The 18,928-nt window shown below is 47.0% G+C and overlaps 1 protein-coding gene across 5 annotated transcripts in view; it reads right to left on the reverse strand.

Annotated features, from left to right (window-relative positions):
* The window catches only part of CCDC181 (coiled-coil domain containing 181), a 32,588-nt gene extending 14,719 nt beyond the window's left edge, over positions 1-17,869 (reverse strand). The window contains exons 1-6 of one of the 5 annotated variants that reach the window (XM_037034943.1): positions 17,645-17,869; positions 9,524-9,663; positions 7,840-8,451; positions 7,513-7,563; positions 5,201-5,347; positions 1,456-1,610 (exon numbers count right to left, since the gene is read on the reverse strand). In XM_037034943.1, coding sequence (XP_036890838.1) covers positions 1,456-1,610; positions 5,201-5,347; positions 7,513-7,563; positions 7,840-8,451; positions 9,524-9,640 — 1,082 coding nt within the window. In that variant the 5' untranslated portion in view covers positions 9,641-9,663; positions 17,645-17,869. Of the gene's footprint in view, positions 1-1,455; positions 1,611-5,200; positions 5,348-7,512; positions 8,452-9,523; positions 9,664-17,644 lie in introns of all 5 variants that reach the window. The other 4 variants (XM_037034940.1, XM_037034942.1, XM_037034941.1 and 1 more) reach the window with 4 other exon arrangements.
* Positions 17,870-18,928: the final 1,059 nt, after the last annotated feature.

The following is an 18,928-nucleotide window of genomic DNA, read 5'->3' on the forward strand; positions in this document are numbered from 1 at the left end:
GGTTTGTCTTACAATGAAATTGCCAACAAAAATGTTTTTTAGTGATAAACACTATTTTACTTGTGATATAGGTCCTATCCTTTTTTAAAATGTTTTTTTAAGTATGTGATGCATCCCAAATAGCCTATGTTTTGCAACCAGCTGCATCGGAAACATAAGGAGGCTAATGACACGCAGGCACCGGTGTCGCCCGGCCTCGCCTGGTGGGGAGGCCACAGAGCCCTTGCTCACCAGCACACAGCACAGTCTTCCCCAGAGTGGGAAACGGGCCTGAGCACAGACGCCAGCAACACAGCTCCAGGGAGAGGCCACCGGCTGACGAGCTTCAGTCTATAAATCCTGCTTAAGTAAGATGATGTCAAAAATCACTGTACACACACGTATCTGGTACATACGTATGCATGTGGGGGTACGTGTAAAAGTATGTATGTATGTATATGCGTGTATATAATGTAATGTGTATACACACACATTACATTATATATACACATAAAATTTTTAAAGAAATAAACTTAAACAACTAGGTAATTGTATTAGAACAAGAGACTTAAGAAGCATCATTACCCAGAGTTGTGTGGTCCTCAATCAGATACTAGTTGGAGTAAATTAACTGTAGCCATTTGGGGAGCCAATGGGGGGAAAATGGTTGCAAGCTGGAGACAGATGAGATGGTTAATGACAGTGAGCTGATAGCAGAACAGTTTACATGTGTGACCTCGATTTCCACTGTTGAATTGTAAGTACAAGAAACAGCTGGAAAATGGCACCGAGTTCCTAACAACAGTGATTCCGGGTGATGGAGATGGGGTTTCTCCCTCCATTTCCACAGTGCCTGTCTCCTGCTTCTGTGATAAAGGGTTATGCGTTTAAAAAAAAGGAAACAAGGAAGGAAGGAAGGAAGGAAGGAGCAGAGGAACAAAAAGAAACATAGAAAAGAAAAAGAAAGCAACTTCAAACAAAGGACTCCCGGGAGCTGTGCTGGCGAAGTTACAAAGCCCAGTGAGCTTCCTCAGAGTCAGCCAGGTAGGCAGGGCCCCGCCCAGATAACTGAACCGAGACCAGGACTGCCTTAACCCAGGCTGTGTGCTGAGTCGCCTTGCATCTGGCCTACACAGATCTTCCTCCTCATCTGATTGCGTTTCTTTAGAGAAAAACATTTCTAGGTAAACGCAACTCTTTATTCAGTTTTTCTGAGCACTCTGCAGGAGAAGCTGTAACCAACCGTTGGCCCATTTCTTGAAGGAATGAACAAATCAACAAATGAGTGGATGAATGAATGAATGAATGGTAGGCTGTCACAGGGGCCATAAGAAACGACTTCAGTATGAACGCTGTCTTGTGCACACAGTGGGGTTAAAGACCATTCTCACACCATTATTCACGTGTGGGTCTAAAACCAAACAGGTATGCAGCATCGAAGGTCAAATATCTGGGTACGCGGGGCCCCTGACTTACTGCTTGAAGGCCCTGTCGCGGCCCGCAGCCCCCTTGAGGAAGAACAAGAACTCCTCCTGCTTCCGGAGCTCTTCCGTCTTCCTTTCTCTCAGCTGCTCTTCGTGCTTCTTTTTCAGCCACAGCTGGAAAGCCTGCTGTGGGTCTCTGTTTTCCTGCTGATGACAAAAACGGGCTTGGCTTTACCTGAACAAGCCGAGACAGCATCCCCCACAAGAGCGCGCTCTCCCTCGTGGGTTTCCACAGTGCTGCAACGCCGACCTCGTCACCTGCACCCCTCGGGTCCAGACCAAGCGTGTCACCTTTGCGACCGCACACTGACCACCCTTCTGTCGGAAAAGTCAACACTGAATTCACTGCCATCTGGCTTCTTTCAAAGTCCTACTGGACACAGCACCGCTGTGTTCCTCGCAGCATCTTGACAACAGCCAAGACATGGAAGCAGCCCGAGTGTCCCGTGGTGGGTGACTGGATGAAGAGGATGTGCATTTGCGTGCAATGGCACACTGCTCAGCCATGGAAAAAAAGGAAACAGTGCCATTTGCAACACCACAGATGGGTCTCAAGGGTGTTGTGATAAGTGAAATAAGTCACCTGGAAAAGGATACAAACGGTGATTTCTGTCGTTTATGTGTGGAATGTAAAACAGAAACAAAACAAATGAACAAACAAAACAAAATTAAGATGGTGCCTTGGATCCAGAAAACAGACAGGTGGGAGCCAGAGTGGGGGAGGGGAGTGGGAATTGATGGTGTGGTGACCCGTGGGGAGCAGGCCGCACTGCACACAGACACTGTGTGCCCCTGAGACCACCTAATGTTATTGGCCAATGTCATCCCATAAAAAATACATGCGCACGCGCACAGGAGAGGTAGAGGAAAACAATACAGTGTAACAGCTACACGCACATCATTTACACTATATTGGGGGTCACGAGTAACCTGGAGACGACTCACAGACGGCGGGAGGACTGGGCGGGTTGTGCACAAATACTACACCACTTAAATAAGACGCTTGGGCACCCAGGGCGTCTGGTGCCCACAGAGGGATCCTGGCATTGGTCTCGCAGTGACCCCAAGGGATGACCGTCACCAGCAAGTGAAGATGGTCTAGTCGCAGTGATCTTTGCAAAGCTGAGCCCTTTGACAAAGAATAATTTTGTGCAAGAGCACCCCAACACAAACCAGTTGGAGAAAGGCACTACAGCTAGAGTTGGGTCTTTGTGGCAATCGGAAGGAGCTCCACGAAATACAGTTTGAACACCAACCACCCAACACTCATGTCGTGCAGCCTTTCTCTCGGACCCCAACTGCAGCGCCTCAGACTGCCCGGCCACACCCCACACTCTGATCACTGCTGCGGAGAGCGGCCGCAACATTGGCGGCCACGAGGGTTTGGTCATAAGAAGCGGCCAGTGGGAGAAGCTTATTGTGCGTTTCCCCGAGCTTNGTTGCAGTGATCTTTGCAAAGCTGAGCCCTTTGACAAAGAATAATTTTGTGCAGCAGCACCCCAACACAAACTGGCTGGAGAAAGGCACTACGGCTAGAGTTGGGTTTTTGTGGCAATCGGAAGGAGCTCCATGAAATACAGTTTGAACACCAACCACCCAACACTCATGTCGTGCAGCCTTTCTCTCGGATCCCAACTGCAGCGCCTCAGACTGCCCGGCCACACCCCACACTCTGATCACTGCTGCGGAGAGCGGCCGCAACATTGGCGGCCACGAGGGTTTGGTCATAAGAAGCGGCCAGTGGGAGAAGCTTATTGTGCGTTTCCCCGAGCTTCATAACAGACACGATCTTCAGGGAATTTTGAGAAGTTGGAGTGGAAGAAAGAGAGCAAAGGGACAGGTGTGGAGCCTGTACACGGCGCCGGGTAGAGCGCCGGTTTAATCCTCTCCCTGAACGTGCGCTCCGCGACGGGGAAGGCCTTCTCCCTGGCATTTTCCTTTGTCTGCAACCCCCGGGGCAGGGACTACTGTGTCTAACTTGGGAGCTGCATGCAGCTGAGGATATCCCGTGCGCCACGCGGACCTTGGTGAAGAGGGCCTTCGGGACTGCAGTGAGCACCTAGGAATCTGGGAGTTGGGGGAGACGACAAAAAAGTGTTCCGTCTGGAATTACAGGTCAGGAGCCAAGAATTCACGGACAGGATGGGTGGGAATCGCAGCCCGCTGACTCGCTGGACAGGTATTCACAGGGCACCTGTTTCATGGAGCGTCTCCAGGCACGCGGGGCCCGGGCCACAGCAGTGGGAAACCGGGCTGCTCTCCCATCAGCTCCACGTCTGCACTGCACACACAGGAGCCACTGGTCCCACGTGGCTACTTACATTAGAGGAAAATTAGAACATTCAGGACCTCAGCCACGTCAGCTACTCTTTCCGTGCTTCACGGCCACGGTGTGGCTAGTGGCCACTTTACTGGACAGTACAGACGGGGGCATTTCTACCACCGCAGGAAGTTGTAGTGGGCAGCGTTGTTCCAGAAGCAGAGAAAACAAATGGGTGGTGGACTGGCTGACCGACTGACTGGCATGCCAGACGGAAAGAGGAGTGTGGTAAGGAGAGACGGCAGACACGGGGCACCGAGGAGAACGGCTGGGTGGCCGGTGGACGGCAGTGAGGCAGTGAGTCGCAGGCACCTGGACCTGGGGAGAGGGCGGTTGGGGCACTGCCACGGAGCCCCCGGACCAGGGTCCGGGGCGGGTGGTGCTCAGCACATTCAGTAAATGTCAGAGAAGCGAAAGTGAGGCTGCAGCCAAGGGGCTGGCGAGTGGAAGGGGATGAGGGGGATGAGGTCAGCGGGGCAGGGATCTGATGACCTACAGTGGCCGGCGGCAGGAACTCTGGACGCCTTCCAGAGGTGAGAAGCCATTGTCGGGGGCTTCCGGGCCTACCTGACACAGTCTGTTGTGCATGGGAGGGGGCCTGCTCCGGCACCAGGGGGAGGGGAGTGGACTGGAGTGGGGGCAGTGGGTGGAGAAGCGGGGCTGGTCATTAGGCGCCTGCAGCAGTTCGGGCAGCAGAAGCAGTGGTCTGAGTTAGGGGCTGGGACTCCGGTACAACCTGAAGACAGATTGGCAGCGTTTGCCCGTAGCTGGAATGTAGGGTTTTACGCTGCGCTCTCAATGGTTGTTTCTATAGCTTTATAAATCCAACCACATAAAATCACCTATTTCTGCCCTGCCAAACAGGGAAATATACAATGGGAAAAATTGATGCAGCGTATTTCTTGAAGAAGTAGTTTTCATAGTGCATGAAGAGTTCCCATAGATCAAAAAGAAAGAACCACTATTCCTAACAGAAAAGTTGACACAGAATGTTTCTATGAAAAGACTATTCAAAGAGCTCAGGGATGTTCGACCCCCGTGAACACAGCACTGCAAGCCAACAGTATCCCCCACCCACCACGCGGGCAACAACAAACCCACTGAAACGCGCACTTCTTCACGCAGGTGTAGGGGGTGTGCGTGCTCTCTGTCTTATTTGAATATCAAAGTTACACTAGTGTAAAAATATCGGCAGTTTCCCAGTTCTTGGCACCGTAACAGTCTGAGTGGAGGCGGAACCGCTGGATTTTTGCAAAGTTCCCCAGAACGAACGCAATGGCAGAGCCCTGTGCACGGCGCGTCTCCAGGGAGGGCAGTTCCTGGACGCCGCCTCCGCCCGATGGCCAGGGGCCCTCGGCGAACACACTCCGCCCTCCTCTCTGTCCAAGGCTTTGTCCCACACAGAAGCTCTACTTACTTTGCTGCTCATGGCTTCCAGCTGCTTCGCTCGCTGAACCCTCCTCATCTCGGTGACCTGCTCTCTTTTCTTCTGCAACCACGCTTTGAACACCGTGTCGTTCTCCTTTTTCTTTTCTTTCTCTTCCTCTATCTTCCGTTGTTCCTCCTGGTGGGGAGAGTGTCAAAGGCCTTGATAAAGAGTTTAACATCGTACATGAGTTATTAGAGAGATACACTCTGACATCTAAAATTAGAATCCCCTGCCCCTAAAACTTTCCATCTAAATATTGGGCTCCTTTAAAAAGAAAAAAAAATCAGGCCTCTAATTTGCATAGTAAAAGAATGAAGATTTTCCAGACAAATGAACTGTGGAGATAAGTCTACAGCTACATGGAAGTGCCACGCACACGCACCAGTCAGGGGTTCCCTGACTCTCCCCTCCGCTTCCTCGTTTCCTTTCGGCCTGAACCTCCCCAAACTGCAGCTACACAAAAGCAGCACTCTACAGTCTTTACAAAGGCACTAAAGATGCTGTCAGTGTTTTTACATTATTGGTACATTTGTTACCTGTGACCAATGGCATTGTGGTTGCAAAAGAAAATAAAGCTGTATTTTTTTTTCTGAGAAACAAAAAGCCAGGTTTGTTTGTTCCTTTCTTGCCCTTGAAGTCCTCCTTGAGACACCCTTCGCCTGAGACTCTTTGCCGTAGTCCTTACCCAGCACCCAGCTGCCCCGACCACTGCACGAGGCTCCCCTCCCCGCCCATCCTACAGAGGCTACCCCAGAGCGGTACTTTGAAGCCTGCTGTCTAGCACCTGCTTTCAAAACACTCCAACCCAAAAAGGGGGGGAGGAAGCAAAAACGTGACAAAAGCTCAGTGACTTTGGAACCTGGGTGATGGGAAGACAGGGGTTGATTGTACCTTTAGGTGTGTTCAAAACTTGGTATTATGTTGGGAAGTGTTTTCAACCAGTGTATGTTCGTAAGTTAGCATTTTTGCTACCAGAAGAAACATCTAGACAATTGGTTAACTGCAAGAACAAAATGTTTCTTTTAATCCGCCTTATCCAGCTGATGGTAGAAAGGGCACTGCCTGACCTTGACCCGGCTACTTGCCATAAAGCAGTCCCTGGGACAAAGCAGCGTAGCCTCGGGGAGACCACCCCACGCTGGGCGCCCTGAGTAACCACCACACTGCCACCATGCCGTGTCAATTTGGGCAACTTCAGTCCCTTCTACCACTCGGGTGTTGTCACCAAAATGAACTGGCTTATAGGTCCCACGCTCAAATTCTCTTCCAAGGATGGAATTCGGAGTGCTCTCCTCCCACTCTGACAGCACAGCCACCGCTTCTCACTGCTTTTGGTTGAAAAAAGTAGAGGAAGGAAAGGAAAACTTCTATCCTCTTACCAGCATAAAATATCTTCTAAGACGCCCATTTTCTAAGCCCTAATGGAGCTTACAGAGCGTGACACCCAGAGAAGAAAACGGAACTGCCCACTGGCCACCCCAGTCAGTCCCCACCAGTTCCTTAGTGGAGACACACTGAAGTTATACAAAATCCCCTGGGTAACTGTCACGGGTGCACACACACACACACACACAGATGTGCGCACGCAGGCGGTTTGGTTACTCTCGACAAATCACTCTGTGCTGTCGCAAAGCTGAGCTAAACAGAGCCTCTTCAGTGCTGTGATGCGTCTCAGCCGAGTGACCGGAGCCGGCCTGTCCCAGTTCAGCTGCCCGTGGCCGAGCACACAGAATGTTCGGTGTGCGTCCTTTCGGAGCATAGCCTGAGTGTGCTGCAGGTGACACGTTCTCACCGACCTTGTTTTCCGTCTTTTCTGCTCCTGTGAGTTCCTGATAAATGTCAGAAATCCCCTGCTCATAATTTCCTATATAAACACAAAATATACCATTTGCCAATGAATGCCAAGAAAACTGGGCATTTTGACTCCAGCTTTGCTGCAAACAAGTTGAAGGACTTTGGTAAAGTTACTCAAACTTTCTATACTATAGTTTGCTTATGAGTAACACGATCTGTAAGCGACCCCGCAACTATAAAATTCTACTTACCCGTGATTCCACTGCGGGTGGGTGTGTATTTACGGTTAGACGTTTTGTATGGCTCAGCTGGATACCGTTAGGTATCCAGGAAAACAGAGAATTGGGACACTGATTTAAGTAATTTAGGAAAAACTCACCAGTTTTGGTATCTGGACTTTTCAATTATAAATTACTTAATGTAATTTACATGTCTCCACTCCTACTGCGCCTGTGAGACATAAAAACGTGTTCTCCTTCCAGCCCACCAGCCCCTCCGGGTCTCACCTCTCTCTTCAGCTTCTCTCTCTTTTCTTCCAGCCGTTTCTGCAGTTCCTTCTGTCGAGGGGAAAGACAGTATGTTGAGGTCACTGGCGATATGTTCGCAGACTGTGTCCTGCGATTAGGCTTCCCACTGCCCTGAGTTGAGTCTGAGTGGGCGGTAGGGCTCGGACCAGTCCTGGGGCTGGGCGGGGGCGGAGGGACGGACGCCCATGGCTCCTCTGCTGATGAGCCGTGGGTCTTTGCCGCGGGCTCTTCTTTCTTCACACCATTGACAGGTGAGCTGGAAGATCTGGGTGACGACTGCTGGGGTCCATTTTCTGTACTACTGACCTTATGAATGGGGGACAGACACCCCTGACTCTCGATGTCTTGTAAGTTCACAAGTTCAAACTTTCCGTCCCTCTCGACGAGTATCTTCCTGTCCTTGCTTTCTTCGAAACTTCCACCTGTGACCGACAGGAGCACACTGTCTTGTCCAGATTCACTGGAAATACGTAACTCTGACAGTTTTCCAGACACGTGGCTTTCACTTTCGAAATAATATTTGTAGTTGTCAGTGTCTTCCAGCGGAGGAACTTCTAGATCCACTAATTTGTCCTTGAACTTAAGTTTGCGCTCCCTTTTATCATTCACGGGTTCTTGGTTCTGTAGAAGCTTGTTGGCTTGTACGATTTTCTCCATGATGTATCTCTTTACTTCCTCATCCTCGTCCTCCTCCAGGTCTTTCTGGCTGTCCAGTTTGGATTCCTGGAAAGAGCTTTCACTGTCGGAATCTGACCCGGGGTCCACAGGCTGACTGCTCGGTACAGAGATGAAGTCACTCCTGGGCGCAACCTCATCCCTCAGAGAGCTGCCGGGATCTGAACGCCCTTTGGCGCGCTCCACTCCTGTTTCATTCTCTTTGAGTTCTGGGCTCAGGTTCTCTTCGTTCCCACAAGCCATCTAAAGAAAAGACAGGAGGTTCTCTTCTCAGTGGAAATTGAGACGGTCTGCCTATTTATATGTAAAAAAACCTGAAATGGTTTTCCAGATTCATGCAACTTATTTTAGAAACAGGAAAATGTATGTACCTCTTGCTCATTCTTTGCATGTGATATTCTAACACATTTGTGAGCACCTCAGGGGAAAAGCATGGAACGTTAACATTCAGGAAAAATTGAGCTCTAAATTTGTATTTGATATTACGGAATGCTATATTGATATTTAAAATTTTAGTGCTAATGCATGAAAGGATAACTACAAATACTACAATGTTATTTTAATATTCCACCCTCTATAAAATTTCCCTCCCTTTACACTTTCAGAAGAATATGTTTTAAAATGTTTTCTCTTGGTAATACTTGTATTCTTCAAAACAGCATCCCTATTCCCAAGACCATTAAAGTTACTATCATTGGTCAAATCCTAGTCATTCTGCGGTTATTGAGAATCTCAAGATTATTATTGCCATTTTCTGCAGGAGCCAAGTCCAAATTCCAGACCAATTTGGTCTGGATATTCTACAGGATAAAAAAGTAAAAGACCCTTTGCTTTTCTCTCAATACTCATTCGCCTGAAGAGCTCATTCACTCTTTAAGGTTTCCATTATTAACTGAAAGGCCATGTTTTTTGAGGGTTTGCTTTGTTTTTCATTTATATTAAGAGTATAACCCCACAATTTTACCCAAGTTTATATGAAGTAGAAATAAACGGTATTCATTTTTCACTTTTGATGCAATTAATTATACTATTTATATTACATAAGTTAAATACAACTTTGAAATTATAATTTTAGGTTTATTAAGCGCTAACTTAACCCCTGTTGTCTCACTACTTAGCCCTAAGCCTTCAGATACAAGACTGGAACCCTCTGTGCCTCGGTGTTTGCATCCACAGGACACGGGTAATGTCCCTTGTTCTATGCATATTAAAGAAATTGCGAGAGGTTTAGATTAGACAGCATGAAACTTGTCAAGAATTGCAAAGCCCTTTGTTAACGCCATTCTCACGAAGGCCGTTGGCAATTTAGATATACCTCCATTATGCCGACATCCCTCTTCTCTTTCTCATTAATCAACCACTCCAGATCCTTTTCAAAGTCATCTTCGTATTCTTCAGTCTCTTTGGAGTCAGCGCCTTTGCCTTCCTCCATCGCCCGTGTGTTACAGAACAATGCTACAGGATGAAGGGAGACAAGGTCTGTATTACGTTCGACTCAGGGGCATGTGAAGTATACGGGTCGGTGTCGAAGGCAAGCTCATTAACACCTACACGCACAAAACCTGGGGCGTTCAGAATAAACCTGTACCTGTGTATCCCAAGAGAGACTTACAATGGCCAGACATTTTCTACACGTATCACTCCTAACCACCATCCCACTCCCCCCCAGTTCCTAAACCACACTGATCAGAAGACTGGAAGGGGCAGGTAGGAAGACCATCCGAGGCCTCGAGGGGCATTGTCCATGTTCCCTGCACATCATGAAAACGCCCTGTCCAGGTCAGAGGGCACGATTCGGCTTCTTCGTCTCACTCACTCACATTTTCTCACATTCAGATGGAAACGAGTGCATCGATTCCCACCCTCAGTCTCTCAGTCCTTCCTAAAGAAAGAGGGAGTCATTTACCTGGTGAAACTATAATTTGTGGTCTGAGAGCTTTTTAACTGGTTCTCACTTATGGTAAATGTTGACTTCCCCAAAGGCAGACCATTGTCAACTCTAAATAAAACATTTTTTCATTATGAAAACAAACTCTGATGCCTAATACTAGAAAGCAGTAACAATGAATTAGGGATGTCAGATGAAAGTTAATAAAAGTCTGTGAACATAAACAAAATGTAAATAAATGTACTAAGTGTACATATAAAGGGCTGTGGCAGGAAGAATCTGAAAAAGCAGTTAGCACAGTCTAAAACTGGAAGGACCACGGGGAGCTGAGATGGGGTACGATCCCGAGTCTGAGCATCCGTGGGGTCCTCCAGACTCGCAGAGCAGAAGAAGGAAGATAAACACACAGGCCAAGCCTGGAGCTGAACAAAGTGTGCTCCTGAAGAAAGATCCGGAAGGGGTGAGGAGGGGTCAGTTTGATGTCTATCGCCTTCCCCAAAAGAAAAGGGTTGCGGGAAAATGGTTTATGTAGAGTTAATTGTCACAAAGTGGCCAGAGGCAGAACTATGTGGCAATATTCTACACACCTGCCCTATTTGACTTAAACGAAAAGGAACAAACAGAAAAGAGCCGTGCTCTCGAAATGTGCAGAGACTATTAGATCCACTTTCAAAAGAACCGTGGGAATCTGATCTTCAGGGCTCCAACACCCGGGGGCCTGTCCCTCTACAGGCCCTCGCTGGCTCCTGTACCAAGAACAAGTTGCCCGAGACCCTCTCTGGGAGAAGAACTCAGAGATGTCAGGAACTCGAGAGACCCAGGCCCACGTTTAAAGATGTCAAATGAGAGCTCTTTTGCCTGAGTTAATAAATTACTCACAAACCTTGTTTTGGCCATTTGCTTCCCTCTTCTCTCTCCCAAACACTGGATCAGATCGCCTGACCTGGTGCCAATTTTACTACAGGGAGAATTACCGTGTTCCTCCCACTGTTTGCCCACAGGTGATAGTGGGAGTGGGAGGGTGCACATCTGGCTGCACAGCACCAGCCAAGGGACGAGGCTTTTCAGTCCTTCGTGCGAAAAGCTTGTTAACAGGTTTTAGCGAACGCTGGGTCCAAACCGAGTTTAAAAATGATGCAGACACTCCAAACGTGAATGAGCTCCAAGGCTGAGACTGTGGGTGACACACAGACAACATGCGAAGTGTGCACCCCACTTCCTGTCCTGCTGTAGTTTAAAGAGCAGGAGACGAGGTGGGACATGCTCGGCCCAGGCTAGCGAACCAGGAGGGCTGGACAGAAGGGACAGAAGGGACAGAGGAGAAGAGGAGGCAGGTCGGGAGAGTAAACGCCTTACAGCCAGATGCTGAGGAGTCCCCAACTCCCAGGAATGACAGGCCGAAGAAAACGCAGGACAGCAGTGACCACCGCTGCAAATATTTAAATGGCCTCCACGTGTCTCACTCCAAGGAGTAAAATTAGTATTGGGGCACATCTGGATACGATGAAAAATAGAATGTCCATGTTAAAACCTGTGCTGAAGTGAGGTGGGAAGGCCACTGCAGTGCCCGGGAGATGAGCAGACATGAGTGTTTTAATGGACATCGTGGCTTTAGAAAAAGTTGAGCCAGATGACTCCTAAGGTTGCTTTTAACCTTTTCTGGAAGACGCAAATGGACCAATAACTGCCAACTCATGGAAAGCAGGAGGATGTAAAAACAAATCCATAGTGCCATGATGAAGCATCTTCAAAATAAATAATCAGTGTCGGAATAACTAAGTTCAAGATTTAAAAACATTGTAGATAGAGAGCAGCTGTCAGCTGTTGGGGCAGGCTGGGGACACAGGAATGGAGGGATAGAGCAAAGAAGAAAACAAAGAGCTAGGAAAAAAACGCATGAACACAGACAGCACTGTGGTGACTGCTGGGCGGTGGAGGAGGTGTGTGGGGGGCTAAATGGTGATGGATGGAGACCTACACACGAGGCAGTGCACAGATGGTGTGTTATAGAACGTGCACCTGAAACATGTAATTCCTTCTTGATGTTTATGTCTTTCAAACTAAGATTATAAAATGGACTTTCTCAAAAAACTCAAAGCAAAGCTGCAACAATTTGTAAATCAGAGGTTGAGAGCAATAATGCTTTGAGGTGACCTGAACAAACAAAATCAGTTATTTCAGAGTGAGTTTACCTACCACTGCCTACCTGCAAGAGAGGTTAAGTCACATTAACAGTTATGTCTACTTACCTGCCAATTAAAATAAGGGTTCCACGAATCTGTTGAATAAATTAAAATTCAGTGTGATCCAAAACACATAAGTAATCCTATTTTTTTCATAGTCACTAATGCCTTAGGATAATCAGCTTTCTTTTCAGACCAGAGATCTTGAAATGTACTATGTTGAGATGTTTAAGTAACACAGCCATTAGAATCAAATTTCTATGGAGCCCTTTAGTGCTTTCCCTTAAATTTAATAAACATAGTTGAACTTGTAAATAAATGGTTGCCTGAAGACTTCAGTAAATATGCTTTATTATTTACAATGAATCGCAACCATATGAAAACCAAAACAAACTTTGGGCCAAGATGGAGGTGTAGGTAGATACACCATGCCTCCTCACATAACCAAAAAGGAGAATTTAAAAACAAAAACAATCAGAACTGATGGAAAAGTGAACTGTATGGAAGTCAAAGAAACATTCATCCAGACTGGTGGGAGGGGCGGAGTCGGGCAGCCAGGTGGAGAGGATTCCCAGCAGAGCAGCAGCTGTCGGACCCAGCGAGGTGGGGGATTATGAAGGAGCACGGTGTGCAAGGCGGCTGGTGGACTGGGGTTCCCAGACTCACTCACAGACCAACCAGCAGGAACAACTGGGGAGCAGGACAGACCACACAACCCAGGGCCCCAGCACAGGGAAATAAAGCCTCAAAACATTGACTGAAAACACCTGTGGGGGATTGAGGCACCAGTGGGAAAGACTCCCAGCCACACAGGAGAGTCTATTGGAGAGACCCACAGGGTCCTAGAATGTACATAAGCCCACCCACATGGGAATCAGCACCAGAAGGGCCCAGTTTGCTTGGGGGAAGCGGGGGAAGTGACTGAAATGTGGCAGAGAGTGGAGCAAGCACCATTGTTCCCTCTCGGACCCCTGCCCCACATACAGTGTCACAACCCAGTGACTGGTTGCCCCACCCTGGTGAACACCTAAGGCTCTGCCCCTCATACGTAACAGGTGCATCAAGACCAAAAAAAATGGCCCAAACAAAAGAATAGATCAAAGCTCCAGAGAAAATACAACTAAGATGACAAGATAGACAACCTATCAGATGCACAGTTCAAAGCACTGGTGATCAGGATGCTCACAGAATTGATTGAATTTGGTTGCAAATTAGATGAAAAAATGAAGGCTATGCTAAGTGAAATAAAGGAAAATGTACAAGGAACCAATAGTGATGGGAAGGAAACTGGAACTCAAATCAATGATGTGGACCAGAAGGAAGAAAGAAACATCCAATCAGAAAAGAATGAAGAAACAAGAATTCAAAGAAAGGAGGAGAGGCTTAGGAGCCTCCAGGACATCTTTAAATGTTCCAACATCTGAATTATAGGGGTGCCAGAAGGAGAAGAGGAAGAGCAATGAGTGGAAAAGTTATTTGGACAAATAATAAAGGAGAACTTCCCTAATCTGGCAAAGGAAATAGACTTCCAGGAAGTCCAGGAAGCTCAGAGAGTCCCAAAGAAGGTGGACCCAAGGAGGAACACACCAAGGCACATCATAATTACATTACCCAAGATTAAAATGAAAGAATTCTAGCAGCAGCAAGAGATAAAGGGACAGTCACCTACAAAGGAATTCCCATCAGACTGTCTCAAAAGAGTCCTTACAGGCAAGAAGGGTCTGGAAAGACGTATTCCAAGTCATGAAATGCAAGGACCTACATCCAAGATTACTCTATCCAGCAAAGCTTTCACTTATACTCTATCCAGCAAAGCTTTCACTTAGAATGGAAGGGCAGATAAAGTGCTTCTCAGATGAGGTCAAATTCAAGGAGTTCATCATCACCAAGCCCTTATTATATGAAATGTTAAAGGGACATATCTAAGAAAAAGAAGATAAAAATATGAACAGTAAAATGACAGCAAACTCACAATCATTAACAACCACACCTAAAACAAAAACAAAAGCAAACTAAGCAAACAACTAGAACAGGAACAGAACCACAGAAATGGAGATCACATGGAAGGTTAGCAACAGGGGGTGGGAGGAGAAGAGAGGGAAAAAAGGTACAGAGAATAAGTAGCATAGATGGTAGGTAGAAAATAGACAGGGGGGAATTCCGCCAAGATGGAGGCATAGGTGGAAACACTGTGCCTTCTCCCACAACCAAGTTTGAATACAACAAAGGTTTGGAGAACAAAGACACAGCCAAAGAACAGAAAAAAATTGAATTATACGGAAGTCCGACAACCACTAACCATTCAACGGGGACGGTAAGAGGGGCAGAGCCAGCAGCGGGGCAGGGTCAGGCAGGACGGATCCCCCGACCTAGGCACGCAAGTGGCCCGGACCCAGTCAGGGTGTGGGGCAGACTGACTCTGGTTGCACATTCGTGCACAGTGAGACGGACCACGCAGGCCCCAGGGGGCGAGGGCTGATGGCAGTGGCACACTCGCATGCAGTGGGATGAAATTCAAGGGCCCCGGTGATGGTGGCAGCTGCTGCACCTGTGGTGGCCACGGCGGGAGGCGTCAGACAGGACGCCATTGCTCCTCGTTGACCCCGCCCCCACATACAGAGTCACAACCCAGCGACTGAGTTGCCCTGCTCTGGTGAACACCTAGGGCTCTGATCCTGCTACATAACAGGCACGAACAGCCCAAAAGATGGCGCAAGAAGAACTCAAAGTCCCAGAGCTGATAACTCTCAGCGACCGAGAAATTGCCAGCCTCTCAGAAGCACAATTCAAGACACTATTTCTCAGGATGCTCACAGAACTGGTTGATTATAGTCACAAATTAGAGGAACATAGTCACAAATTAGAGGAACATATGAAGGCTAAACTAATTGAAATGAAGGGAGATGCACAGGAAACAAATAGTGATGGAAAGGAAACTGGGACTCAAATCAATGGAATGGACCAGAAGGAAGAACAAAACATCCCACCAGAAAGGAATGAAGAAATGAGAATTCAAAAAAATGAGGAGAGGCTTAGGAACCTCCAGGACATCTTTAAACGTTCCAACATCCGGATTATAGGGGTACCAGAAGGGGGAAAGAAACAGCCACGAGTGGAAAACTTATTTGAACAAATAATAAAGGAGAACTTCCCCAGTCTGGCAAAGGAAATAGACTTCCAGGAAATCCAGGAAGCTCAGAGAGTCCCAAAGAAGTTGGACCCAAGAAGGAACACACCAAGGCACATCATAATTACATTAGCCAAGACCAAAATGAAGGAGAGAATCCTAGAAGCAGCAAGGGATAAGGGGACAGTCACCTACAAAGGAGTACCCATCAGACTGTCAGCGGATTTCTCAAAAGAGACCTTACAGGCAAGAAGGGGCTGGAAAGAAGTATTCCAAGTCATGAAATCCAAAGACCTACAGCCAAGATTGCTTTATCCAGCAAAACTTTCATTTAGAATGGAAGGACAGATAAAGTGCTTCTCAGATAAGGTCAAGTTCAAGGAGTTCATCATCACCAAGCCCTTATTATATGAAATGCTAAAGGGACTTATCTAAGAAAAAGAAGATGAAAAATATGAACAGTGAAAGGACAGCAAACTCACAGTTATTAACAACCACACCTAAAACAAAAGCAAACCAAGAGGACAGCTAGATCAGGAGTGGAACCATAGAAATGAAGAACACATGGAGAGTTAGCAACAGGGTAGTGGGAGGAGGAGAAGGGGGGAGAAGGCACAGAAAATAGCATAGATGGTAGGTAGAAAATAGATAGGGGGGAGGGCGAGAATAGTGGGGGAAATATAGAACATAAAGAAATTGAGACACGTGGTTATAAACTAAGGGGGGGAGAATGGTGGGGAGGGAGTGTGTGGGTGGAAGGGAATGAAGGGGGGGATAGAACAACTGTAATGGTATAATCAATAAAATATATTTTAAAAAATAAAATAAAAAGCAAATAAACAATTAAAAAAAGAAAATAGACAGGGGAGGGTAGGTATAGTATGGGAAATGTAGAAGCTAAAGAGCTTATGACCCATGGACATGAACTAAAAGGGGGGGATGTGGGTGGGAGGGGGTGTGCAGAGTGGAGGGGAGTGAAGAGGGGAAAATGGGACAACTGTATAGCACAATCAATAAAATATATTAAAAATTAAAAAATAAAACCAAAACAGTGTAAGCAAAATAAAGAAAAATAAAATGATGACACATTAAACATAGTAGGTGTTATTAAATCACACTAATATGCCTTACTTAAAAACAAAGGCATAGCTGGTGCCTCAGAAGTAAATGAAAAGATGCATTGGAATTGAAGCACCATTATTTTCCTATAATTTTGCTAACCAGCTCATGGCTGGTTCACAAGCAAACAAAGAACATGACGCGTAAACCCTTGTTACCAAGTCCGCTAAGCTTTTTCCAAATCCGTCACAGGATATTCAATCCCCTTCTGTTCTTTTAATCTTCATCCCAGGAAACTGGCCTTACCATGCACAGTCAGCAGCTTGTGCAAAAACACACAACAGAATCGCCTAGCGCTGACTCCTTGTGAGTTTTCACACATTTAAATTCCCACGTTTATCCTCAGTAAAAATCCACACAACTAGCTCGGACCAGAACCACCTTCTTCCTAGAGAACTGCAGTGACGGAAATCAGTTCCTTCCCCCTGAGTGTCTGCATGGGTTCGTGACTGCCTATCTTTGAACGCCCAATCTAACCTGAGTCCAGAGATGTACGCAACTTTCAAATAGTTTCATCCAATTCATTGACTCTAGTCTTATCACCGTTTAAACATACACTTGTCCAAAAGCTAAGAAAGTTGAAAACTGTCAAAGGAAACACCTTTTAATATAATGGCATAAGTACTGAAGCAAAATCGAACCCACAGTCACCTCCTGAGACCACCTGGACGACTCTCTGGGCTGCAGCCTACCAAAACTGTGGTTCCTGTGAGTAAATATTTTTTAAAAACTCGTATGTATGTCTGTCGCAAAGCACGGCGATAAATAAATAACAAACATCAGGTGATCGTTTCCACTTGCATCCAAGGTACCACCGATTCCATGAAGACCTCAGTTCTTGGAAGCTAACGTCTCAGGAGTGAGTTTTCTGTCCCAGGCAGGAGACCGTGGGGACGGGAAAGAGTATGAGGACAGACACGCGAATCCACGCCAGCCGCTGCCGGCCTCCGTGGACCCGACACTGGGAGGGATGTGGAGCAAACGGGAAAGCTATTCCCTCTTATCTTTACCTACCTTTCCTTCCACATGTCCCCGATGGTTCCCCCTTTCCCCTCGCTCCCCACCCCCCTGAATGAGTCCGCACCATCCTTCCCTCTGTCCCTCTATAGCCCCTCCTGCCTGTGTGAGCTGCAGCGGTTGAGGTCACAGAGATGGCCGGGGGAGCAATCCTCTCCTCCTCTTTCTAAGCTTTGACTGGGAAGTGAGCGAGAACCCAGCACCTGCTACCCAGGCGGCCAGGGCCTGGCTGCCATGGCAACAGCGCGACTCGGCGTCCTCCGTCCGGGCGTCTCACTACGCGAGCCCTGCGCCGAGGGCGCGCGCAGGCGCAGACGGCAGCCTGCGGCACCTGCAGAGTTCGCAGGAGGTCCTGGTTCTGTGCGTCCACGGAGGACCTGCCAGTCTGCGGTTTCCACGGAGACGACTGCGGACTTCCGGCGGTACCTGCGGGTTGCCTGAGCTGTTTTAGGTGCAGGCCAGGGGTTGCTCTCCTCTCCTGGTTGTTTTTCCACGGGTGCCTGTCTCTCTTGCCAGTGTTTGGGAAGTTGTTGGAACATCTACGAGTATGTTTCTGTATATTATTTTCTCGCTGTTAACGACAAAAACTAATATTTTGTTTTCCCTAGTACATAGGCAAATTGCCAATTAGTTACCAGATTTGGGGCCAGAATTTAGATTGCATTCACAAATGACAAAATATTAGGATGGTACACTCCCAGCCAGAAATAAATAAAAACGAGAAATGAAAATATTTACTCAGAACAATCCACTTTTCAGATTGTTTTAAAACATTTTTTAGAATTCCTATCATTTGGTGTAATAGCACACTGTTTCTCCAAAAGAGGGGCAATATAAAATTGGATTTTTAAGTATCACCCAGCCTGTAAACTAAGTTTAAAAAAAAAAGGATTCAAGGTTAAAATGAATGGCAGTAATGAGCGCACTCCCTGGCTGCCCCGTGGAACTTTAGGTTGGAATGACCTAATGTTTGTTCTACTGCAGGACTCCCTTTGAGGCCGCACACTTGAAAAGGATAAAAATAAAAATACATTTTTTATTATGGAAGGGCAAAGGAATTTTAGGCAAATCTCCTTCACTGAATGTGGAATTACTACCAGAGCTAGAGTAGACCTTTGGTTTCAGAACTCCTAGCTTAATAGTTTCCCCACTGTACAATCTGTTGTGATACACGTGAGCCACTAAAAAAGGTTTATTGCACCGTCATTCATTTAAGAAGGCAGAGAAACATTAGGAAGTATTCCTGATCCCTAAACTCACTTTAAAACGAGAGGGAACACAGGGTGATGCACACAGATGCATTTAGCTAAAAATAATAATAATAAAAATAAAGAGGAGCCAATCAGGAAAACGTGACAATACCGACTTCCGAAGAATGACATTCAA

Source organism: Sturnira hondurensis, unplaced genomic scaffold (genome assembly GCF_014824575.4).
Source record: "Sturnira hondurensis isolate 20B ecotype Veracruz unplaced genomic scaffold, ASM1482457v3 Scaffold0022215, whole genome shotgun sequence".
Classification (NCBI taxonomy): domain Eukaryota; kingdom Metazoa; phylum Chordata; class Mammalia; order Chiroptera; family Phyllostomidae; genus Sturnira; species Sturnira hondurensis.